This window comes from Rhipicephalus microplus, chromosome X (assembly GCF_043290135.1).
Source record: "Rhipicephalus microplus isolate Deutch F79 chromosome X, USDA_Rmic, whole genome shotgun sequence".
Lineage (NCBI taxonomy): Eukaryota > Metazoa > Arthropoda > Arachnida > Ixodida > Ixodidae > Rhipicephalus > Rhipicephalus microplus.
In genome coordinates, this window is record NC_134710.1 from 318,991,399 (window position 1) to 319,017,571 (window position 26,173).

The window sequence follows — 26,173 nt, forward strand, 5'->3', positions numbered from 1 at the left end:
TTGTGTTCTTTTTTTTTTTTATTTGGTGTCGTAATTTGCGCCCATGATTTTAAAGATTGAAAAATGAGATGAAACTTTTGTGAGCTGCTATATATAGGCACTATGTACTATTTCAAAATGAAAGCTTTTGATTTTAAGCATGCATATTTGATAACGCAGCCATGTTTTGATATACGCTGTTTTTTTTTTATTCATTCTCATGTACTCTACCAATGATCACAACTTCTAAGTCCACATTCTAATTAGCGACCCTGTTCTTCCTATGCGCACGTAGAAATCAACCAGGATCTACACTCTCTATCTACGCCAGCGCCGCGGCGCAGAAAGTGCGGGCGGTGTATGAAGCTCTCCCATTCAGTGACGCGGGAGTTTCATGACCAGAAAAAAGTATTGAAGGATCATGGCGCTACTTACGGGGCACTGCACATTTTGTTGAGTTACTTATCTGTTTGAATGCCGTGTAATTCTGAGTACGAGTATAATTACTGACTTCTAAATAAGATACTGGCAATAATTTGGAGCAGTGTAGGACATTTCTTCTTCCCCCCCAAAAAAAACTAAATTGTGTGCCAAGTTTTTTTTTTTTTCACTATTTCTACTTCTTGGTTCTACGAATCTCCCGTATTTCAAGGTCGTGAGCTTGGCAAATTTATATTTAAATTCGTAGAGTCTGTCAAATTATGTGAGGCACAGCAAATGCTAATATGGACTTAATCATTGTTTGCTCAATGACATGGTTCAAAATACTACTTTCATTGAAATAGCAGTGCTCGTGTTCACACTGCGCGATGTAGGTGATGTTGAATGGCTTATACATATATTTCTTGTTATAAATGTAACCCTTCTTTTTTTTATTAAGTACTCCAAGTTTGGCGTTTCATGATGAAAAATGCATGTTATTTCCCCATAACCTGCTCCAAATTTGGATTTTAGTGCTCCGAAAGTAACATTTTGCTGCTCCAAAACTTGCTCCAAATTGTATTTCGGCTGTTGCACCCCTGAACAAGTGCTTATATTTAAAAGTTCTCACAACAAGCAGCAAAGAACTTCATTTGGCAACTCCCAAAAACAGCACATGCCAAGTTCGATACCCGATGATGTCATCATCATCATCAGCAGCAGCCTGACTATGCCCACTGCAGGGCAAAGGCCTCTCAGACCATGGTCCACCAATCAACCTGGTCTTGCGCTTTCTGCTGCCATGTTGTACCTGCAACCTTTTTATTCCATGATCCACCAATCAACCTGGTCTTGCGCTTTCTGCTGCTATGTTATACCTGCAACCTTTTTATTCTCATCAGCCCACCTAACTTTCTGTTTCCCGCTTGTGCATTTGCCTTCTCTGGGCATCCAATCAGTTACCCATAATAGCCAGCAGTTATCCTGCCTACGTGCTACATGCTTGGCCCACATTCATTTCTTTTTGATTGCCCCGCCGTGGTGGTCCAGTGGCTGAGGTACTCTGCTGCTGACCCGCAGGTCGCGGCATCGAATCCCGTCTGCGGCGGCTGCATTTGCGATGGAGGCGGAAATGTTGTAGGCCCGTGTGCTCATATTCGGGTGCACGTTAAAGAACAGGTGGTCAAAATTTCTGGAGCCCTCCACTACGGCGTCTCTCATAATCATATGGTTGTTTTGGGATGATAAACCCCACATATCTATCAATTTTCAGCGTTTCTCCACCTATCTCAAAGCGCTGTTTTTGGCCGAGACTGTTGCACATTACTTTAGCTTTATGCATACTAATTTTCAGACCAACTAGTACTTCTGCTTTCCGTGTCCAGTTCAGTAATCATGAGCTGTAATTCATCCCCTGAGTTACTCATCAAGGCAATGTCATCAGTGAGTGGCAGGCTACTAAAATATTCTCCATTAACTCTTATCTCTTACTCTTCCCAATCTAAGGCATTGAAAACCTTCTGTAAATATGCAGCGAATAGCGTTGGAGAGATTGTGTGTCCCTGCCTTACACCCTTCTTTATTGGAATTCTTTCGCTTGCTTTGTGGAGAACTATGGTGGCTGTGTATCCGCTGTAGATTTCTTCTAGTATGTTTATGTAGAGCTTGTTGATGCCCTGATTCGCTAGTGCCTGCATCATTGCTGATGTCTCGAATGAGTCAAACGCTTTCTCATAATCTATGAAGGCTATTTAGTAATCGGTTGTATTCTGCGCATTTCTCCATCACCTGATTCATAATGTGAATACGATGAGGTGTATTTTCATGTATCTGTGGAGCTTCTAAACTTTATTTATTATTGTGATGCAATAAGTTTTCTTCTGTTGCACAACTTTTTGTGTAACTTACAACATGAAGCTAAATCTTCATTTGTATGAAGCTGAAAAGTCATGTGGCCTTCGTATGATGTAGTGAAAGAACTTCCATGTCCAGTCTTCGTTGCAATGACATGTTTCATTGACGCTTGCAGATGTGCAATTTCGTCTCTGATGAGTCGGCCAGGATTTTGTTGGCAGTGTAAAGACAGCGGGGGCAAGCCATTGATGTAGACCTATGCTGATGTCATTGCTAACTGGCTTGTGTCCACACCCGACCACGTATGGCTCACACCTGAGCAATGCATAGCTAACAGGGGCAGCTCTCGGACTCTGTGCTTCTTTTTACCGTATTTGTCGGAAGCAATTCAAAGTCAGAAACACACCATAGACACCATGTTTTGAACATCACAATTTAGAAAAGCAAAGTGATAGAAATTTGAGAAAGCTTTCATAAGAAGGAGGAGAGGGGCTCTGGTTTTAACTGTAGTTCCGTACAGATTCTGATACGATTGTGTCACTACATATGCTTTGCACTGAGTCAAAACCATCTAGACATTATTAAAAGCGAAGGGCATGCAGAGGGTGTCTTTCTTTTCTATAAAAATTATATTTTAGACTCCCAATAAATGGAACTTGATTCCCTGATGGGACAGTGAAAATATGTTCCATTTAACAGGAGTTATGGTTACTGAGAGATAAATGGGTGCAGATTACAGATATGAAGCCAATTATATCAGAGGCAGTTGTTATATTTAGGCAGCAGTTTTACTTAACAGATTTCTGTTAATGAGAGTCTATAGTAGTTGTCTATTTTGGGTGCCTTTTTTTGCATTGTTGCCATGTGCCCAGTACTTCAATGTCAAAAACAGTGTGTGGGCTATCAGCGTTACATAGCATTCTTGATAGAAAATGAGTATGTGCCGAGTTTCTAAGAAAGGAAATGCAAGAGCAAGCGAGCCAGATGATAATTATTGTTATTAGTCTAAAAGGCACCATTAATACGCCTTCTGTTTTTAAGCTGTGTGCTACTCACTGTAACCATTGTGTAAAACTGTGTGTTTACCATCGACATAATACTCTATGAAGATCATGCATTTGTGAATGCACAATGCCAATTAGTTCTGAAGCAGAACTAAAGTATTGTGTGCCACAACCACTGTGGATGAAACTTCAGTTGTTTTCGACGAGATTCAATATGGTGATTACTTAGTTCAATTCTGAAGGCACATTGTTAAGGTGGTGTCATGCAGGGAATTAAACACAAATAATGAAAGCTAAAGAAGCAATAATACTGAAAGGGAGGACAAGGAAGACAGTTGACCGGGTTGGCAGTATCCCGGCCCACTTGTATTACTTTTGTTCCCTCTCAGTTCTCTGGGTTTTCGCATTTTATTGAGTGAATTAGCCAACATGTTATTTCATGGGTGGTGGAAAAGAACAATATTTACTATATACCACCCTCATCATTATGCCCCTTATCACTTTTGCTTTCTGATTATTTGTCCAATGTGAGCACTCCACTTCCAGCTTACATTATTTAATAGTTTTGCAATTGCTCCTATAAACTACTGCTACCAGACCTTGTTCTTACTTCTTAAAAAAAGAAAGAAAAGAAAAGAAAATCCTGATCTGAAAAGGCCTGGGCCAGTAGTACCATTGCATTGCAGTCTCTTACTTCAGGACTTCTCCTTGTAATTGATTTTGCCGTGAAAAAAATTCTGATTACGGTAACACATTTCTAATGTCAAAGGTATGTCTTTGTGCAGAACTTTTCCCTCAGCTGAGCCATCAGCGAAGAGTCCTTGAAAGAATCCTTAAGCAACGAGCTCCAGGCAAAGAGGATGAACCACCTACAAAGAAATCGCGTGACGACTCTTCTACGGATTCACGAAGCAGGCACAATTCGTCGTCGCGATCACATGGAAGTCTCGACAGGAGGAGAACAAGTGGGGAAACAAAGAGGCGGTCAAGATCCAGGAGTAGGGACACCTCAAAGCCAGAGGCCAGAAAGTCAAAGCAAGTGCTATAATTCATATTTCACTATGAAAACAGTGTAATGGGTTTGAAAGAATGTTATGTTTTGTAGTATGAGGCGAAATACGGCAGCAGGGTAGAATAGATGGAGAGGATAGACTCTGCCTATTCCTTCATGTTTGCGTATTTCGCCTTGTGCTACAAAACATTCATTCAAATGCATCACCAACAACCCCACATTGCAACTCTTGTCGAGTGTAATGGGGCTTCTTTGAAAGGGTCCTGAAACGTTCTCCAAAAATTTAAACCACTTGTGTCTTCATAATCTTGGCAGTTCATTCAATACTATACCTTGGCTCGTTTCATCGACTGTGCTCACTGAATACCTAAAAAAGTGCTGTTTCAGTTTCCCAGCTCACAATCCTGTCAACTGTGCTGCTCACGTCACTTCAAGACAGCCAATGAAATCTTTGTCGTTGACAAAACATGGCAACGCGGTGATGTTTTTGAGCCTTCATTCACTGTGCTTCGTAGCATCATACTGCTTGGCACCATCACCACTATCTGACCTTTCCGAACTACGGCGTCATCTGCTTGAGCGGAGTCGGTTTTTGGGCTTTGAGCCGTATGCTGACACACCCATGCGAGTTCATGATCGGCCATCGTCAGAGCAAAGCAGCAGTGACGGCGGCGATGACGGCGAAGAAGCCTGCGCCCTCGAAGCACTCGTATCAAGACTGCCTGGTAGAACCTTCCCTTGCAGAAGTCCTGACCATGAACCTCCGCTTTGTATGCCCATACCATCCGGGACCATCGCGGTTGATAGCTCGAAGCACTGCTCTGCACTGTGGCTTGCTGGACAGCTTGTGAGAGCGAACGCTGTTTCCACTTTGATAACTTGTGCGTGTGGCACTGTCTAATGACATGCACGGTTGGCATAGCAAGGATTAAGCGCTGGACACGGTGCAATTCAGCATCCGATTTGGCGTGTGACGTCCACACGGCGTACAACGATTCGCGACACATGAGGTGAACGAGACATCAGGGCTCGGGCGCCGCCCACGTTCGGCACCTCAGCTTTCACACTCAGAAGACATCGTATCCTCTTTAATCAAGCACAAAATAAACAACCTCACACAGTCGTGCTTCATTTTCTAATAACACTGCCAACAAAGCTACCCCTTCGCGAGCAACAAACATCGCCACAGCCCACATTCAATCTCGACTTCGAGCGTAGGCCTTGCAAGGTCGGCATTCTCGGTAGTGCCGCTTACTTTCCAATATGAGCTCATTCTCCAGCGTTCTTTTTTTCCTACATCATAAAAACTTGTGCACTTATATGATCTTTTATCAGTGCAACTTGTTTACTTGGCAGCCTCGATGTATAGAGCAGAGGTGAGAACGAAGCTGGCTGGTTCCCCGAGACGGCCGGTGCCACTGTTTGTTTACCTGCGAAATGGCCTTCCATCACGGCTCAATACCTCATTGGTGGTTCGGAAAAGAATGTTGCCTTGCAAAAATAGTGCACTTCAAGCATCACTTTAATAAATCATGAGTTATTTCACGTCAGGAATAGTTTATCGAATGTTTTCTATATCACCGGCAACGACGATATCCACAAATACCAGCAGGATCGGGGCTATCGGAGTGGTGAGCATGGCCTCCGAGATAGAGGATGCACAGGGGTTTCTCTCCAGCCAATCCCAATCGCATAGAAAGAGCGTGTTTCAAGAAGTGGGCTTGGTCCGCTCTTTTCTTTGTACCGCAGCGCTCCTTCGCATGGTCGAAAAGGCTGCCATGCTGTTGGTGAAGCTTGCATGTGCCGCAAAAAAAAAAAAAAAAACAGTTTTGCGCTTTTATATAACTTTCGCGCTCATTTGGGAATGTCAGGCTCAGGTGTACGAAACGCAAAATCAGTGCTCGGCCTATATATTCTCAAATGGGCTTTTTTCTGTATATTTGCGCTGCCCATATTATAGCACTTATAATTGCGATGCGTCTGCAAGAGATCTGCATGTACTAGAAACTTACTGTACTTCGAAGTTTGTAGGCTGTATAGTATGGAGGGCACTGGCGTAAGAAAAAAAAAATGACAGCCTGAGCGAAGTCACAAGAGTGCCGCGTTGTACGCTCATGGGTTACATTTGATTAAAAGGGTGGCTTTTCTTTCCTTTCAGGGAACTAGCGCTGCTTTTCATTGTGATGCGCTTTCAAGAATCTTTCCGTCGAGCTGCAGAAGCAGGATTCAGGAAGGAGGGTGCAGGAGGTCACCATGTGTCTAGACTATATTTACACTGAATGTCGTCAGTTCTGCGATGCCCACGGGCTGTTTACAGGCACATTTTCGACACTTATAGTCGCCCATTCCCATTGTGAGTTTTACGGTGTTCAGTGGATATGTTGGGCACTGAATGGACACTGAAATGTTTTGCTTGTTTAAGAACTAAGCAACACGCGTTCAGAGATTGACGTATTTGATATGAAACATTGGGGTGTTACATAGCAGTGACGATTTGCACTTTTTCTTTAGTAGTCTACCTCGGCGAATACTTAGTTTTCATTAGAAAGATGCTGTTATCTTATATGTGAGACCCTTTAATTTGGGTGCCGTCAGGAGTACAGTAAATGAAGATGACACCGATATTGTCATTGTGCTACCAAAACGTAATCATAATTCAGATGATGAAAAAGGAGACGATGACAACTCAGGCAATTTCACTGTAAAAGATGTGAGGAGTGAATGTAGGTCGGCTAATCAAAACATTTATGCCGGCAAAGTTACTTCTCACGTACCTTATTTCAATTACATGACCAGGGTACTCAGTTATCTAGAGTGAAACTGCACTTTGGTTTACCACCACATAAATATCCGTACATGATATAATACCGTATTTACTGGCGTAATCAGCGCATATCACATAATAAACGCATCCCCAAATTCAGTTGTCAAAGTTTGGATTTTTTTCCCCGCATAATAAACGCACTCCCTACATTCATCCATTGCAGTCCCCCTATCCGACACCTGGTGCCTCCTTACCCGTTGGATCTCTTCCGTTTTTTATACTTATGCTGACCTCCCTTAGCCACCTTGGCTGGCTCCCTCTCCTCCCTTCGCCCGTTGCCTCGTGTAGTATTGCTTTTCTTTCTATCTGTGCGCCGCACGTTGTCCCCCATCTTTTTTATCTGTGCGCCATAGCAGGGTTCCGAACGATGCGAGTGTAGAGACGCAGCTGATAAGCACACAGCAAGCGAAGGTCACGAAACTGCCCATGCCAATCGACAGTCACTTCCTGCAAATACGAAACTTTAAACACTTAATGACATGCACCCGATTTTCGAACGACGACGACAGGATTTGCTGTCGCAAAGGGTCATTCATTGCTATCGCGTCGCAGGTGTCTGGAAAACCAAAAAAAAAAATCTCTTCTCGCTCAGAAAAGATAGTGATGATTTCCACAATGTGGTAGCACTCCCAATTCTCACTTCTCTTTCCACGCGTACAGGAACTTTTCATATGGAAGCGAGGTGGTGACCATATTTTGCTGTTACATCTTGGTATTGATAATTTGTTTTGATGCTTCGAGAGTAGCTTGCTACAATGTCAACGGTGGCGCCGTAGTACAATGTCAACAGCGGCGCCGTGGTTGTGGTGCGAGGTTGCGGCGAAGTTGGCAAAGTGTGTCGTAGCTCACACTTCTGGGCGCCCCTCGAGATCACAGCAGATACCACTATTGCAGTTGAATGATTCCGAGAAAAGATAGCCGCAAAACGCTTTTATAGTGTGCGCGGGCGATGAGGGGACAGCTTGCGATAGATAGCGCCATCAACCACCGAAGTTAAGTGCAACAAAGAAGCTGCTTCCAAACAGTGTACACGTATATCTATTCCAAAAAGCTAAACAACCTATACTTTTTTTTGCATTACCGCATTTTTTGCTGATCACGGCAAAGTTTTCATATAATATGCCCCGCATGATAAATGCACCCCCAGCTTTGCTGTGATTTTTCGAGAAAAATGTGTGTTCTTTATGCGAGTAAATAGAATAGTAAAGTGGACCATAATTAAAACAGTTTTCCCCCATACAAGCAAGTCTCGAGAAAGGAGAAATTCTAGAATGCCTCTATATTTCTCAAATCGAACTATTTAGCACCGAGACAAAACAGATTGTAATGAAAAAACAAACCAAGTGATACTACCACAGACAAATTGATACCTCCTTACAATGACTTATCAGGAAAATTCAGTAGTTACCATGCTTTTCTTCGTAAATTAAACCAAATAAATGCAATTACAGAAAAAATATTACCTTTCTTTAGTTCAGCCAGAAGAATCTGGCGGTGATTCTTGCTCGTATGGGAAAAAGAAATAATATATTTGCACTCTGGAATATTGTGCGCTCTTCTGTCTGCCGTAGTCTCCGACGTCGGCGGAATCCGCGCCCTCTCGCGGTAGTCGGGCGCGCGATGCCATCGTCTCTGTTTTCGTCATCTGATTTTTGATCATGTTTTGGTAGCACAATGGCAATATCAGTGTCGTGTTCATCTACTGTACTCCTGACTGCATCCAAATCAAAGGGTCGCAGATGTAGGATAATGGCGTCTTTCTAACGAAAAATAAATATTGACAGAGGTAGGATACTAAAAAAAGAAAAAGTGCAAATTGTTGCTGCTATGTAACACCTCAGTATTTCATACCAGGTACATCAAACTCTGAATGCGTGTTGCTTACTTCTTGAACTTGCAAAACATTTGTTCGTACTTATATTGCCCGACATATCCACTGAGCACAAATCTACAGCAAACAAAAAGCCCATTTGAGAATATATGTGCCCAAGCATTGACTTAGCCTCTCATACATCTTGGCCCGACATTCCCAAATGAGCAGGAAGTTACATAATGAAAGCACAAAAATATTTTTTTTTTCTCGCCACATGCAAGCTTTCAACAGCACGGCAGCCTTTTCGACCATGCGAAGGAGCATCACGGTGAAGAGAAAAGAGCAGATCACGCTCTCTCCGTGCGATTGAGACAGCCGGAGAGAAACCTGCCGCGCTCCCGCCATCTTAGAGGCCATGCGGTAAGAAACAAATTTGCGACGGGCGCCCACCAATGGTGCATCTTGTCACGCTTCCGCGCTGCCATTGGCTGCAGTGGCCAGACCAGTGCAGCTGCCGCACGGCTTCATTCAGCAAGTTGGGTGCTCGCTCGGCAGTCTCTCATTGTAATTGCACAGCATACAACTCAAAGTGCAAAAACTGCTCTGTTATTTTTTTTAGGAGCGAAGGTCCTCTTAGTTTAACCTTGTCTTGCGTAAGGCGTAACCGAGAGAAGAAGAGACTAGGAAAAAAAAGGAAGGCAGTATCTCCTAAGCAGTATAATAGACGGCACTGTCTCATAGAAGTACATACGAACTGCAGTTGAGTGAGAATATTCTAGATGGCGCTGTACCGCTACTCTCCGATTGGCTGCTGCATGGGTTGTGCCTGGGTGCGCGAGGAAGAAGTGCCTTTCTCAGTCTCCTGGATCGTCGCCGTACATGGTGGTGGGCATGAACGAAGCAGAGTGTAGGGCCTCGGCGGCTCGTGCTCGTCGCCAGACAGACACACTGACAGAGAGACGGACACACAGACACACGGAGAGACCATATGGACAGACAGACAGACGAACACTTTGCCCCACTCATCATGATTTACTCCGTCAATATACAATGATTTTTATTTTCTAGGCTTTTATAAATGATTACTTTAGAACAAAATAAAGCTAACTCTGTGTTTGTAACTTCTCTTACTCTGACGTTCCACTAACATCACAAATTAGTGCCTTTAGCGGCCAATGATCGTGCATGTCCCAAAAAACTGCCATTTCAAAAAGGCGTCTTTAATTACAGAATGGATATTGGGCCGAAATATTTCAGAATTGATATAAGGCCTGATTAAATCAGGGAAAATTGCAACCCAGAAGTTTCATTTTCGTTTCACGACCCCTTTAAGCATTTCACTGCAGCTGTTTATTAGAACATAAGTGTGCTATGTAGCCAATGTAGGGTCATTGGTGTATGTTGCATGTGAAGTGCTCTAGGTGTGAGATTGGATTTTTGCAATGAAGCAGAACATATTTTGTAGCATTACTTGAATATGTTTTTGCCATAGTATTTAGATCATTGTTGAAATGTTTGTGCTTAAAAGACTGCTAATTGAAGTGTTATAGGTTTAGGCAACTGTGTCTGCGCATCTACTTTATTAAGCATTATAGGTTTTATAAGCATAAAATCTCTGCAGGTGTGTGCGTGTTGAAATGGCATCTGTATTGGCTATACTGTCATCAACGTACTAGTTTTGTGCTCATTATTTTCTGTTAATAAACAAAGCCCGCGAAATATGAAAAAGAACACGTGACTATACTACTATGCGCATCAGGAAGCAGTGCCCTCAAACAAGCTCGCTTTGAGGCAACCAGTATTACTGAAAGAAAAAAGTACGGATCGCACTATCTGCCACTTCTCGTCCCCGCTTAAATCTTGCACAATGAGGCTGTGATCAGAACAGTGCTCAGGCCACGTCACCAATGAGAACAGTTGGCTGTGAGATATGGACAATGATAGTGACATACAATCAAGTCGAAGGAATCCTTGCAGAATTGCGACACATGGTGCTGGCACTCTACCTATATCCCTTGCCGATGTGTGTAACGCTGTCTCTGGCAATGGAAAAATTGGCAGATCTCACGTACACTGTGAATCGGTGATTTGTGAAGCATGAATGAGAAAGGTTGATATATCAATTAAAAAATGAGCTCTGTTACGAGGTGGACGTAAATTATGCCGTGCATGAGTTCCATGTCATGATTAGCATGGTTGCGCCAGGCATTTGTGTTCGTCGTCCATTCACGTCGCGTAACACCAAATTTGGTACACGTGAAGCTAGCGAAAAGGCCGCAAGCACACTGGGAGCGTAGCGTATAGTCATGTTTTACGTGACATGCATGTCATGATTCTTATATTTGGACATTTCATTTACATTCGTCACCCTTCATGTCACGTGATACCAAATTTGGTGTATGTGAAGCTAGCGGAACGGCTGCGAGTGCGCTATGAGTGCCGCATGTAGTCATGTTTTACATGACACACATATCGTGATTATCATGTACGGACGTGCCGTTTACCTTCGTCATCCATTCACGTCAGGTAATACCAAATTTAGTATATGTGTAGCTAGCGAAACTGTGGCTAGCATACTATGAGCGTAGCATGTCGTCATTCATGTTTTACATGACATGCATGTGATGATTATGATGTTTGGACATGTCATTTACTTTCGTCGTCTGTTTGTGTCAAGTAATACCAAATTTGGTATATGTCAAGCTAATGAAATGGCCGCGAGCACGCTATGAGCGTAGCATATAGTCTTGTTTTACATGAGATGCATGTCATGCTCATCATGTTTGAACATGTCATTTACCTTCATCGTCTATTCAGGTCGTGTAATACAAAATTTGGTATATGTGAAGCTAGCGAAACGGCCGCGAGCGCACTATGAGGTAAGCATAGAGTCATGGTTTTCATTACATGCATATCATGATTATCATATTTCAACGTGTCATTTACCTTCATCGTCCATTCACGTCATGTAATAACAAATATGGTTTATGTGTGTAGGCCCGTGTGCTCAGATTTGGGCGCACGTTAAAGAACCCCAGGTGGTCGAAATTTCCGGAGCCCTCCACTACGGCGTCTCTCATAATCATATAGTGGTTTTGGGACGTTAAACCCCACAAATCAATCAATCAATATGGTTTATGTGAAGCTAGTGAAACGGCTGTGAGTGTGGTATGCAGTCATATTCTTACATTACACGCATATCATGTTTGAACGTGTCATTTACCTGTGTCATCGATTCAGTCACGTAATACCAAATTTAGTACATGTGAAGCCAGTGAAATGGCCGCAAGTGCATCATGCACGTGGTATGTTGTCATGTTTTACATGACATGCGTATCATGATAATCATGTTTGGACATGTTATTTACCATCATCATCCATTAAGTCTCGTAATATTAGATTTGGTATATGCGAAGCTAGCGAAAAAATACCGCGAGCGCATCATGAGCGTGGTGTGGTGTTTAGTCCCGATTTACATGGCATACATGTCATGATTTTTATGTTACGGCCTGTCACTTAAGTCTCTTGCAGTCATGTCATACCATACCAGTTTTGTAATATGTCATGTGAAAAAAACCACCATAGGAGCAACAACACCATCACATGTGAATCATGACATTCGTGACATGCATATCATGATTTTCATCTTATGACTAGTCACCTATGCTCATCATGTAGTCGTGTTATGCCATGCCAATTTTGGTATAGATTCCTTTATCGAGACGGCCAGGAGAGCTAAATGTTGTAGGCGCCTAGATAGATGAATGACAAATATGGCCAAAGTCGCCGAAGTTTATTGAAAAATGCTTCGCATTTAAAGGAGGCAAAACGGTTGCTTGTAGTAAGCTGATTTGAGGACACTGCTTTTTTTTCGGCCTAGGAGCGCATTCATGTGTTATTGTTTTTTTTATAATTTGTGGGCTGCCTTTATGAACAGAAAAAAATTAGCACGCACGCAATCAGTACATTGCTGAAAATAACACAGATAGATGTCGTTTCAACAAGTGTAAATCTGGCTCAATCACATTTTGATAATTAGCCTTGTACTTTTGGAGTTACAAATATAAATATGACTACTCAATTGTCATTAACAAAAAATTTCAAGCGGCTACTACAGTATACTGGGAACAATGTACACTAGGTTTGCATTGTGTAACTCCGTTCCTCTTTTTTTAAATTGCACTGCATGTTAATTTGAACACCCCGTGTATATCGCGCTATGTGATTAATAATGGCCACACTTTTCCTGTATAATGTTTGTACTACTGACATACTTTCTATAATCATAAGGGGCATGATGGGAACATACTGGGAGCATGCTGCACACATTTTATAAACATCTTGAGGTCTGTTGCTTAGTAAACTTAGTATTATGTTTGCAGCACGCACTGTATGACAGATGCAACTAGCGGAACACGTCCACAGCCACATCACGTATGTTGCAAGCAGTTGTTATGCACCTATGCATGCGTGCAGAGGTTCAGTGTACTCTTCATACTTTTAAGCTTTCTGCCAGGAAAGTTTCATATTAATCTAACTGAAGTTTTCAGCATTCTGAGGGGATTACAAACATTTGATGTTGATTCTAATGCATTTGAGATTTATGTGTGGCGAAACGATGCAGCGCCCGTTTCGGGCCTGCGCATTGATGCTGCAAGCCATGTCAAAGAGCGTCACTGATAAAAACACTCTCACCCGACAGAAGATAGAAAAACAGTGTGTGCTCGCAATCTTATCAGCTGTTGTTTCTTCTTTCATGTGAAAGCATTAAAGCTGTGTTCCCACAAATGCATTAATTTATATTGCATGCAAAATTCTTATAGTCAAGATAGTCAGCGCTTTCCTTTCTTCGTTTTATTTCTATACAATGTTCTGTTCTAGTGGAATCAATTTTTTTAGTTGTCATCCAGATTTTTCTGGTGTTTTGATTGCGTTTGCATTAGTGAAGTGATGTGTACTGTGTATTTTATGTGTGCACATTGAACATAACTTTTTTGTCCCCTCGTTCACATGCAATATTGCTCTTTCATTGTAACCATCAAGCTATGAATGTTTTCAATATTTAATGCTTGATGTTTGTTGAGCACATTTTTACCCTCACTTCTATTCATTAGATGTAGTGCAAGTGATTTAAATGAGCTTTGTATTTTGTCTGTTCCTACCCAAAGTTTGCTTCGTTTTCATCTTCTCAGCTTTGTATGTAAAAAGGTGGTTAATTGTGGCTCAGTGCTGCAGTCATTTTTTCTCACTGTGCCTAGCTTGTGGACATTATCCACTGGATGGTCATTAAAAAATGAGTGCTAAAAAAGGAAAATAAAAGTTCATGGACTACCCAAGGGTTTTTTTTTTTGCACATGTCTTGGTTGATTGAAACATCAATCTATGTCATTATTTTATGGTGATAGAGCTGAAAAGCAAGCTATTGCAAACCATAAATAAGTGCCGATGTGCTGGTGTGTTCCTCTGTGTGGTAGATCTCTGCTTTGACATGGCATTGTTTCTGTGATCGGCATGAAGCACTAGGGAGAGATTGACCAACATAGAGGGGTGTGTACTTAGCTCAGAAAAGGCTTCTTACTAGCTATAGCCTTATGTACAAATTTTTGTTACACACTAGATTTTTTAAGGTCCTGTCTTGGAACTTGTAAGTTAGCAGAACTCGGGTGTGTTTGTAAGGTAGAGGTAGGGTTTGGTGTGGAATAAGTTTGGGGAATATCAGGATTCTTCTTAAGAGGGGGGTTAGGGGGTGTACATAGGCCTTGAGATGAGCACGACACATCAACCCACCCTCAGTGATGATTCCGCCACAAGAAACTGCAGGTCAATTTTGTCCGACGCTGTTTGCAGTCCAGTGTGAGCTCACATGAGAGTGCTTAGATTATGGCCCGTGGGTTCCTGGTCCAGAGAAAAACCGAATGTGTTGTGCGTCTATCCATGCGCTCTGCAAGCATGAAGAGTTCAGCAGCACCCATGGTAAAGAGGAGGTAAACGTCCTGCACAGAAGGAACGTTGTTTCAACAGCAGCAGTAGTCGTGGTTAGAGCGTTCACTCTTAGTGTGGGTTCAATTTCCAGGGCCGCCAGCACCGGCCTAGCCTTGGGTATTGTAGGCCTTGCGGGTGCTCATATGTCGTGAAGGTGGCATGTCTGCTGCCTTTTCTTTCACATCTGCTTTTACGGACCATAAAATTCAAGACCAGGAAGTGATTGAGACACTGCTGCTTAGCTTGGACTTGCAAGGACAGGTTTGGGATGTCCAGTTGGCTGAAGCAGCTGCAACTATGACCCAGAGACAGTCGATACTTATATATATATATATATATGAGATCTGACAGACAATAATGCCAAGGAAAGTATAGGGGTAGTTATTAGACCTAATTGTAATGTAAATATGAAGAAAGAAAAGTGGGTGAAAAGATGACTTGCCGTCGGCAGGAACAGAACCTGGGACCTTTTCTTTCTTGCGGCTTTCTTGTGTCTGCGGCTTAGACACCTGCCGGCACCTAAGCTGCAGCAGGTGTCTATCGCTTCGTTGAATGTGTTTAATATTTCTCTGGAAGTCCTGAAAAACAGAGGGTGTTTGCGATTGTCCCAATGTACTGCTGCAGAAATAATAAATATGGCAAATATGCACTGCTACCAGAACACAAGGCTTTTTAAGGACAAGTTCCTGGACTTTCGAGGATTTTCAAATATGTTCTTTTTTGAAATTCAAGTGTTTCAAGGACTCACATGCACCCTAAGCACAAGAGTGTGTTTAAATGCACAAGGGTGCTTCAAATTTCCAAAGCCCCTATGCATGTAATGCTATGGCAGCGCTGCCAAGGAACATTTGACCACCCCAGTGCATGTTAGACCAACTGTGCGTCAGCACATACTTTCTCCTTTTTTTTTTTCAAATACAAAATGTTTACATCCAGAGGCCGGGCTAAAGCTGGGCAGTGAGAAATGTCAAGTTCTGCACAAAACACATAAAATTTATTGTCAATTCAAAAGGCACTCAGCAGTTGACAGTAGAAATTTCCACAAATTAAAAATAGGAAAGCGGCTTGAACATGTTCAAGACGCTCAGATATAGGTCTTATAATATGTCTGCGAGGTGCACATGACACAAAATTACGCGCTTACTTTGAATGCTACCCACGTGAAGGTGGATCTGGAATGGGAATCACTTGAAAATTGCAGGAAAAAACTTTCTCTAAACAACTCTTTCACAACATTTTTCACGAAAAAGTTGGCATTCTTCGGCAACAGTATGTATTAGAACCTTATAATGTATCCGCGTGGGGCGATCATTCACGTAACGTGCGTGAAACGCTTTCGTATACAGAATTTTTCAGAATGTTTTTTTTTTTCCAAGAACAAGGGAGTGGAATAGATTACCTGTGGCTGTCGTTAGTGAATTATTATTATTGCACAAAGGCTACAATGACCATATAAAACGAATCCAAAATAAAATATCAAACGATAAGTTTTATGCCGTGTTAACTTGTTCTTCTTGTTTAGAGGAATATCGTTAGAATGTGTAATACAGCGTTTTCAAACAGTAAAGCAACAACTAAGCGTCGTACAACTCCGATCGCGCAACGAGTTGATCGTCGAATGCTCCACCCCATTACCAAAGCCTCTGGAGGAATTCTTTCTCATCATCAGCCGCAGCGTAAACAAAACACACATAATGCCTCACAAGTGTGGATAGCGGGTACCGCGCTGTTCCGAAGAATGAAGCATAATGGCCTAGCGGACACTTTCCCACTACACAAAAATTAGGATGATTTATGGTGTAGTGGGTGCCATGCAAGTGCACTTGTAAAAGTTTCTCCAAGAGTGTTGAAAACGTGTCCTAAAGGTGGCGCTCTTGCAACTTTCGCTGTGACTGTGCTGCGCCTTCCGCGTAGGCCTGGCGATATGTTGTAACTACTGTTTATACGTGATGTGTAAACTAGCCTACATTGTGTTCCCGCTCAATGCCTCTTATGGCATGGGGAGTATTATGTAAATACTGTAAAAAATAAATGACTGCTGCGGTTTAACGCGCCGAAACCACAAAACGATTTGAGGGGCTGCGTAGGGAAGGCCTTCGGAAATTTCGATGACGTGGCATTTTTAGTCTTGTAGCTAAATACAACGACACAACCTCTAGCATTTCGTTTCCGTCAAAATGCTGCCGCCGCAGTGGGGATAGAAACACCACCTTTATGATCAGAAATCAAGCACCGTAACATACTGCCACGGCGGTGTCCCTCGCCTATATTCACTACAAGAGGCATGCAGTGTGAATCAATCTCCTCAACATTCTTCGCGAGCTACGCCCTGAGATCACCAATTCGATGAAATCTTCAAAGCATCTCAACTTGATGTGGTGCTTTGGGAGGCAAGCTCAAAGATCAGATTAATCCAACCAAAAGATCGGCTTTGCTATCTAATGAACGAGCAAACAATCGCCACTCACAGAAGACCGCCAAATACATCGCCTTTACAAGCTCGAGGGCCGTCTCAATACACATAAGTGGTGTATAAATAGTAAAAAAAAAACCTTAAGAATAATTCTAGAGAACACTCGCTTTAGCTTCTGCATTACCTTGATGACATTGAACAACCACTCACAATAAAAGAAGTAATCTATCCAGCCATCGGCTATACTGCGCTAGCTAATATCGAAATATTGGTTTGTAGCAATCGACCAACAAGTATGCTAAGCAAATATTTCCGATCAATTCACCACTTAGTTCTATTGATTTTTTAATTTGTATTTCACATGTACTGCACATTTGTACTTCACGTGGTATGAAGATGAGGCACTCAACGCGGTCGCGATAAATTGCTATGTGAGAGGAGAGGCGCTGGATGGATGAGGCTGTAGGCAGAATATATTATAACCCCAGCAGTTGTGGCGTGACTGGTTACCCAGCGACCGAGTGGAGACAATCCTTCGTCCGCTTCGTCAGGCACACAGAGTGGCAGGTCTTCAAGCGTGCCGCAATATGCAATGTAACCGTAGAAGAATAAATGTACAAGAGAGGATCTCTAGAAATAGTAATAATATCTGGGGTTGTACATTCCAAAACCATGACTTGATTATGAGAGATGCCATAGTGGAGAGCTCCTCAAAATTTTGATCATCTGGTCTTCTTGTACGCGCACTGATATCGCACAGACTATATACACGGGCCTCTACTATTTGTCCTCCATCGAAATGCTACCGCTGGGACTTGAATCGAACCACCTTCTTTGGCTCTGCAGCCGAGCACTGCAGCCACTGTTTCAACGAGGTGCACAAATTGTAGAATAAGTCGATTAACTGCAGCTGAAACCCTCCCTAAGAAGAAATTCTCGTGGCTAAGAAGAAAATTAGAGTACCAGGCGAACGTCTTTAGGATACAATGCAGTAGCCCTCCCTCGACAGTGAGTAGATTTAAAAAAAAAAAAAAAACACTCTCGATATAACGAAAACTTCTCAGGCAGTAAGTGAACCGCGAAGTTTTTGCAACCGTGTGCGAGTTGGGAACCTAGGAGCACGAAAATCGCACGACCGCGCATTCCGCAAGTGAGTGCTATATTCTAGGGACCATACGTTTCCTCCAACATCGAAGCGACTATTGTTGTTTACGTTCCGCCGGGATGGATGGGATAGATTGATGTGGCTATACCCTTTAGATCGGGCGGCAGCTAACGCCATCCAGCCGTAATACTTAGTGAACCAATAACTAGATTTATCCTTTTTTATTTAAATAGTGAAGTTGAGGACTGGTACTTTACAGGTAATGGTTTAATTTTCACTCGTGCCTTGACTTTATCCACCAATCAGATAACCTCCTTCTAAATAATTCTACCCCCTTAAAGTCTGTTTTGCCCTCCCTGTCCCTAAACCCCAGTGCTTTGAAAAACTCTGCGCCATCATCCTGAACTACAGGGTGAAGCCCTTTACAGAACATTTTCAGTTCGGCAGTTTCCTCCTCCTCTCCGCGTGCACTGCATACCGTGTCCACCCCTTCGTATTTGGCCCGATATGCCTTGGTTCGCAATACTCCTGCCCTGGCCTCAAACAGCAGAGAACTACCCCGAGTATTACCATAGATCCTTTCCTTGGCAATTTCTTGCTTAAAAGTTCAATAGATCTCTAGTGAGGACTTCTTAATCATGCCGATTCTCCACATGTCCGTCTCCGTTTCCTTCACCTTCTTCTTAACCGATAGTTCTTTTTGGTTTGGCCCCCTGCTGTTTTCTAAGTATTTACCAGTCAATTTTCTGGTTCGCTTCCTCCATTTTGTATCGACATTCTTCATGTACAAGTAGCTGAATACCTTCCTAGCCCAACGCTTCTCCCCCATTTCTCTCAATCGCTTCTCAAAGTTTGTCTTGCTGCTAGCTTTCCTGCCCTCCAATGATGTCCGTCCCATACGTGCACCTTGTACACCCTGTATTCCCGTGAGCTCCTAAAGCAAGCCTACCTATTCCACGTTGCTTAATTTCTAATCCTGCTTGAACTTCTGATCTCATGCACAAGACCTCATTGCCGAACGTCAGACCAGGATCCACGACCCCTTTCCATATTCCTCTCACAACATCATACCTATTGTAATTCCACGGTGCCCAATTTTTCATCACTGCTGCATTCATGTTACCTTTAGTCGTTATTCATTACGTATATTACGCCGGAGGATGATAAGCGCAAAGACTTCACTTTTTTTTTTGCTTAGAACGGCTTATGCTTACGCCAATGCTGGTGACTGTGTCTGCATACATGAAGGTTAACGTCCCTATGGTGCAGGAAAATTTCAGCAACGGTGCTTTCATAGAAAGTGCGCGCAAGGAATAAGAGAGTGATGACGAGCTTAAGGAAAACTACAAAACGCTAGAAATGGAAGCAAGTTCTCGAAGTTCTTGATACTTTTGACATCATTCGTACTTTCCGCGGGCGCTCGCGACGACGAAGCTGTGCGAAGCTTATTGAATTGGGAGGCCACTTAAAAGTGTGGATGCAAGCTCGCTGATACAGATTTATCAATGGAAACACAGCGCGCATCCTTCAGTGATGTTTTCGTATTCGCGTGTATACACTATTGCTTCGAGGCTCAAGACATCGTGTGCCTTGAAAGCAGCGCGGAAAGGAGCAAGAAGAGTGATTTTTGTACGTGAACTTAGGTTCTCCGAAGAAAATTGGCAAGCGCATTTCTCTGTTTTCCCGACGACGAAGTTCTCACGAGAACCGTGAGAAAAATCACTTTCCCGGCGATTCCTTTATTAGGGGTTCAAATTCATTTACAGTTAGAACGAGGCGCCGCAACACATCGCATTTCCGTGCCGCGGCGTCTGCCATAATATAGCGCCGGGAAAGGAAGCCGCGTCACCTTCGCAAGACCCAAACCACGCACACTGGCTGAGACACAGGCAAGCGCCTCGCGAGGAGGTCCATCGGCGCCTCCGTGTCTGCGTGCCCCGAAGTCGGGCGTCTGTATTGCAGTCAGCGCGCCGGAGACCCGGATGATGAGAGAGAGTGTCGGCGGCGTTGCTTGCAGGCGCCTGATGGAACGCTGACCGTTAAGAGCGCGGTGTAGGCGGTGCAGTAGTAAACGAACAGTCAACGCGTGCGGCGGCACAGTTCCACCACAGAACAGTTGCACTTCGTCGGTGAACGCTTGTTCATCGCGGATCAAGTCTGTGCCAAACTGGTAGGTGTTCTGTGTCTGCGCCGTCTGGGCTTTGTCTTTGTTCGCTCTGTACGTGAGGTGTTTGCAAGGGGAGAAGCCCGCGAATGCTGGGCGCCATTGCTGTCTGAAATAAACGTTCGAACTTGCGGTGAGTAAAATTAATAAATTCTGATGGTTGATATGAAGAAACAGGCCGTACGTAACTTTTAGACGTCTACTAGCGTATCTCGGGATGGTTGCCGGTTTTTGTTGACCACGTTTGGCTTTTTCGCGCTAGTATTCAAATTTTCATTCTCTCTGTCTCCAACTTCTTTGTTGTCTGCAGAACCTTGCCATAACACGTATCAAACTATTGTTGCGCCGTTTTACCCGCTTGGTTAACAATGCATCGGGTTCATACACTGCATATTGTGCTGAATTTGCCGTCGAAAGAGTTCATTTATGTGACAAGAGTTGTGAAAACGAAATGAAATTCCCGAATATTTTTTTTTCTTCGTGCCGCCATAACGAAGATGATGTTGACCGCATTGGTAGCACACTGTCAGGTCGACCGCGCCGCTCTCGCGTTGCTGTTTCAGCAGTATGTGCTTGTTGATTATTAATTGCTCTCATTGCTCGTGTGCCCGAGTTGATCGTTGTTTTGCCCCGCAGAAAGTAAAATGTACAGGTTGTCTTTGCTTAGATTATACACTCGCATTTTATACACTCATGCTTTGGTCATCTTCGCACATACTCCACGTCGAGGCGGAAGTGCTTTGCCGCAGTCGAAATGGCTTTATTGCGACTAATTGGTTAAAACTCGTTAATTGACTTATGTTTCCAGTGTTCGTATTAAGAAGTTGTAGCACGTGCTAGTTTAAGGCCTACCCATTCTTTTTTAATCACTAAAGTGACCTGTAGTTCGAGATAATAGTCATCAAATTTTAAAGGCGAAACTGAATCTGATTGCGCGAGGCGCGCACAAATCTTGGCTGGTCTTGTACGTCAGACAGGAACTGCCCATGAGAGTGAGCAAACTTGAATGACGGCGTGCCGCGGCCTTATGCTCTCGTGAAGAGCTTCACGTCATTTCTTTTGTGCCCGTGTATCATCTTGCTTTCAACTGTAGTACTGGGCTCTCATCTGTTTCCTTCGAAAAGCGCCGACGGAAACCGCAATATCAACTTTTTCCTTTATTTATTTATTTTGAATACCTCAAAGGCCCCAGCTGTGGTATTACATGAGGGATGGGTATTAATTACAGAATAAAAAAGTGATTCGAGGGCAACCTTGAATTGATGCGGGTCGGAGTGGTGCACGGTAGTTGTAGGCAGACAATTCCAGTCCCGTGCGGTTGTCACAAAAAAGGAGTGAAGATGTGCGGTGCTTTGGGCTGGTAGGGGATACACTGCGCTTGAATGGTTCGTGCGGCTGGATGAGCGATGGAGAAGCATAAAATTCGCGAGGTTGCCACAGCGGCGATTCTTCATGCTTATAGGCTAAGTAGTTTTTTTTTTTTTTTTTTTTTGCGCCATTATATTAAGAGAGCCACCTGTGGCACGGAAACGTTCGGCTGTCTACTAGTGTATCACAGAACTATTGCTGATTTTGCTGACCAGATTCTTCGTTCGCGTGCTGTCAATCACATTTCGTCAATATTTCTTGTCACTTCCGTGTTCCGCCGCGCTCTGTGCGCGCCACTCCGTGGTCTAGATCAACGTTTTTAGATACTGTCAGTTGGAAAAGCCCGCTCCGGAGGCGGCACCAACTCGTAGTCGCTCCGAGGAGCGGCGCTGGCGTAGCGTTGACATCGTGGTGTGCATGAGGGCAGAGGTGCAATCGGGAATGGATGTAAATCAAAGGACTGTGGGACGCCTCGCGTTGGGTGCTCACGGGAAGACGACAAACGAGGCTGTAAAGGGCGATATGGGGTGGGCAGGTTTTGAGGCGAGGGAAGCGCAGAGCAAAATAAGGTTCGAAGAAAGGCTAAGAAATATGAAGGAGAGTAGATGGGCAGAGAAGGTGTTCCGTTATTTGTATAGGAAGAGCGTGGACACACAGTGGAGAAAAAGAACTAGAAGACTCACTAGTAAATATACGGCTGGTATTGTGAGCCATATGTCAACAAAGAGCGTTAAGGGAAAAGTCAGGGAGGCGGAGAGGATTTACTGGATGGCAGCTATGGAGAAAAAACCGGCTTTGAGTAACTACCGAAAGGGCAAAAATGAAATAAGGAGGGAGGCATTTTACGATAATTCAAGGGGAAGCGCTTTACTGTTTGAAGCGAGATCGGGTTGCCTTAGAACGCGTAGTTATAAAGCAAGATTCAGTAAAGAAGAAGAACAATGCACATGCTGCGGGAAAGATAAGGAAACGGCGGAGCATGTTCTGATTGAATGTGGAGATATCCACCCAGGTGTACGTTTGGGCACGAGCCTACAGGAAGCCTTGGGTTTTAGGGACAACAATGGAAAGCTGAACACACCCGCGATTAAAATAAGTAAGAGACGGTTAGAGTATTGGTGGCAGAAAATTAGAGAGAAAGGACAAAAATAAATATTGGAAAAATAAAATATGGACAGTGTGCCGTAAATGGCAGAGAACTTAAGCTGAAAATTTACCTTTTTTCCATTAAGATAGAATTTATCGAAGTAGAGGCATTAGGCCAACATAAAAAAAAGAAAAAAGTTTTTTTTTTTTTTTTTTTTGGTCGAGCCTGGTGGCATACTTGTCACCACCCCGTTATAAAGGGGATGCTCATAGCATCCATCCATCTATCCATCTATCGAGCACCTTTCCTTCCTCCGTGAGATCCAGCCACCGCCGGCTCCCGCGGCAACGTTGAATTTCTCTCTCTGTCTCTCCTTTTTTTTTTTTTTTTTTGAGTTCGCTTGCTCAGAGCACAGAGGCGGGAGCTTGAAGGTTAAATTTTGGTCATCGCAAATAGTATTTAACATGTTACACGACAATCTAGCTTAGCAGTTTAACATAGTAAACATACCGACCTGCGGCGCGCCGGGCTGTCGAAGTGGCTATGCCTCTGAGGAAAACACTAGCGGTCGGTGGCACTTCGTCAAATCCCCTAATTGCCCTCAGATCTCAAGGCCTGACCAGCTTTTATTCCACGAAAGTCCTTCTAGGTGACAGTCAAGACGTACATTGCCGAGTTACATTTCGAATCCGAGGACCTAATCAATTGCTACGAGCATATATATCGTAAGGGGAAACGTGAAATTTCCGTGTGGTAGGCGGACACCTAAGCCCGGCGCTGTGTCCTTAATTTCCCGAATATTCGGGCACATTTGCTTAAACCAGCAGCATTAAAACGCGAAAGTAAAGCACCGAAACTTGGAAAAACTGCAAATTTCGATGTCTGTGTGTCGGCAAGTGATGGCAATGTGTCGGACGTTAACATGGATAACAGCGATGTTGACGAAGCTACTGACGTCCCCTCCGATCCTGAGTTGCGTCCAGAGGTAGCAAGTTGGTTCCCTGCATTACAAGACCGAACAATGTTCCAATCCTGGAATTGCGAGCTTCTCCATAAAGCGTTTTTTTTTTTTTTCAAGTCCGTTTGCTGTGCTGAAAGCTTCAAAGCGAAATCAGCCAAAGGTAATTTGATAAATTTGGGTTCAAATTTGAACCCAATTTGGGTTCAAAAAGGTTTCGCTCAGCAGCATCAGTTGTTGCGCTGCAGCAAAGCCGGTCATCACTCAGTCCACTTCACTGGTAGAACCTTTTGAAAGCTGTGTTTTCGTCTGTTGCTCTTCACTTTTTCTCGATAAACTGAGGCCCTAATAGCCGTCTTTCTTGGTTTTTTAGTAGTCGGGCGTAATTTTTAGTGAAGCTTCGTTGGTTTTGCCGATTTCTCTTTCTTTTTTTCTTCTACCGAGCTCACCAATGCTTCCTTGTGTTCTTGCGTGTAGGGCATAAGTCTTTCCGGGACAACCCGAAAAAGCTCCTCCGCAAGTTCCAGATCTTCAGGGCTGATGTTGCAGTTGAAATCGAAGGAAATAAGCTGTTATGACAGCACGCGCGGATATATTCAGGTGATCAACATAGCTCAGAAAAGTTGATACCATCTGCAAGCTCGTGAGTTTCAGCTGGCTTCCCAAGTTATGTTCGCTGATGCGCACGAGGGAACAAGCTTCCCCCTACAACTGAGGACAAATGTGAAGTCTTTTGTTATACCACCATGGCCTTGTTGATTTCGACAATACCTTTGTTTCGAACAACTTTGAAAAAAAAAAATTCTTCTTGGATAAGCTTGACATTCCTGGATTGGAACTTTCTTCGGTCTTGTACTGCAGGCAACCAAGTTGCTACCTCTGCACCTAACTCTGGATTGGAGGGGATGCCAGTAGCTTCGTCAACGTCGCTGTACCCCATGTTTACGTCAGACACATCGCCACCAATTGCCGACACAGGGCCCTGCAAATTCGCGGTTTCTTCTAGTTTTGAGGGTTCCCCTTTGCGCTTTAATGCCGCTGATTTAGATAATTGTGCAGGAATATGCCCACCAACCACGTGAAATTATAACAACATTTCCGCCTACTATGTGCTCGCAGCAAGGGTCCGTACTCGGATTCGAGGAGAAGGAAAGATTAAGCGAAGGACAGGGAGGTTAGCCAGTTCTTAGACCAGCTGGCTACCATCTGTTGGGGAAAGGGGTGAGGGGAATAAAAGATGATAGACGATAAAGGTTCTAAAAAGAGAGAGATAAGATACAAAAAATAGCGATAGAGGAAAAGCGAAATCAAAGAGAATAAGACACTAAAGTCTGTCTTTGAGGCCAGTTGTCCGCAAAAAAGCGTAACAAGGCTTTCAAAGCCTTCTGGGCTGAGGATGGACTCGTCCAATGATCCAGAATCCTTTGTTCCGACAAAGGCTGATCATCTATTCTATCCAGAGCTTCAGTAACTTCTTGTCTTGGCGCGTTTAAATGTGTACACTCACATAGAAGGTGGGCGATGGTTTCTTTGAGCTGCAGTAAGTGCATGTAGAAGAGCTGGTCATTACAATAAGATAGGAGTATGCGTAATGTAGGACTTGACTGTCACCTAGAAAGCTTCTCGGGGAATAGCAGCTGTCCAGGCCTTGAGAACTGCAGGGCTATTAGGAGTTTGAAGGAGTGCCGCTGATTGCAAGTGTTTTCCATCAAGGCATAGCTACTTCGACAGCCCGGCGCGCTACAGGTCGGCATGTTTACTATCCTTCTGCTAATTCACTCAAGCATGCTTGATCATCGTGTCACCTGTGAAATACAAATTTCGAATGAGCTTTTCCAAATTACAGTTATTTAACTACTGGCTGTATGTCATCTATTGCACTGCATTCTATTTTTTTTTTAAATTATTCTTCCATCACTTTATGAGCCCTTCTCCTAATTCCTCGAATAATTTCAGGATCAATTCAAGGGGTTTGAGTATAAAATGCGTCTTCACATAAAAATTATACCATTTATGCCAGCAGTCCCAGCTGTGAGGCTTGCAAGCTCACCGATATAAAGAACAGCAGGATTGTGGCGCTAATTCGCGCAGGACTGCTCCCTGTCTGTCTTTTCTTAGCTGTTCAAAAAGAAGCACAACCGTTTCTAAATATATATTTTACATGTAATTTATGTGATATGTACAGCTCGT

General features: G+C 43.4%; 1 protein-coding gene across 3 annotated transcripts in view; it reads left to right on the forward strand.

Annotated features, from left to right (window-relative positions):
- Positions 1-14,242, forward strand: part of drosha (ribonuclease 3 drosha) — a 277,020-nt gene extending 262,778 nt beyond the window's left edge. For all 3 annotated transcript variants that reach the window (XM_037413695.2, XM_075879566.1, XM_075879567.1), the window contains one exon: positions 4,043-14,242. In XM_037413695.2, coding sequence (XP_037269592.2) covers positions 4,043-4,305 — 263 coding nt within the window. In that variant the 3' untranslated portion in view covers positions 4,306-14,242. The remainder of the gene's footprint in view (positions 1-4,042) is intronic.
- The last annotated feature ends 11,931 nt before the right edge of the window (positions 14,243-26,173 follow it).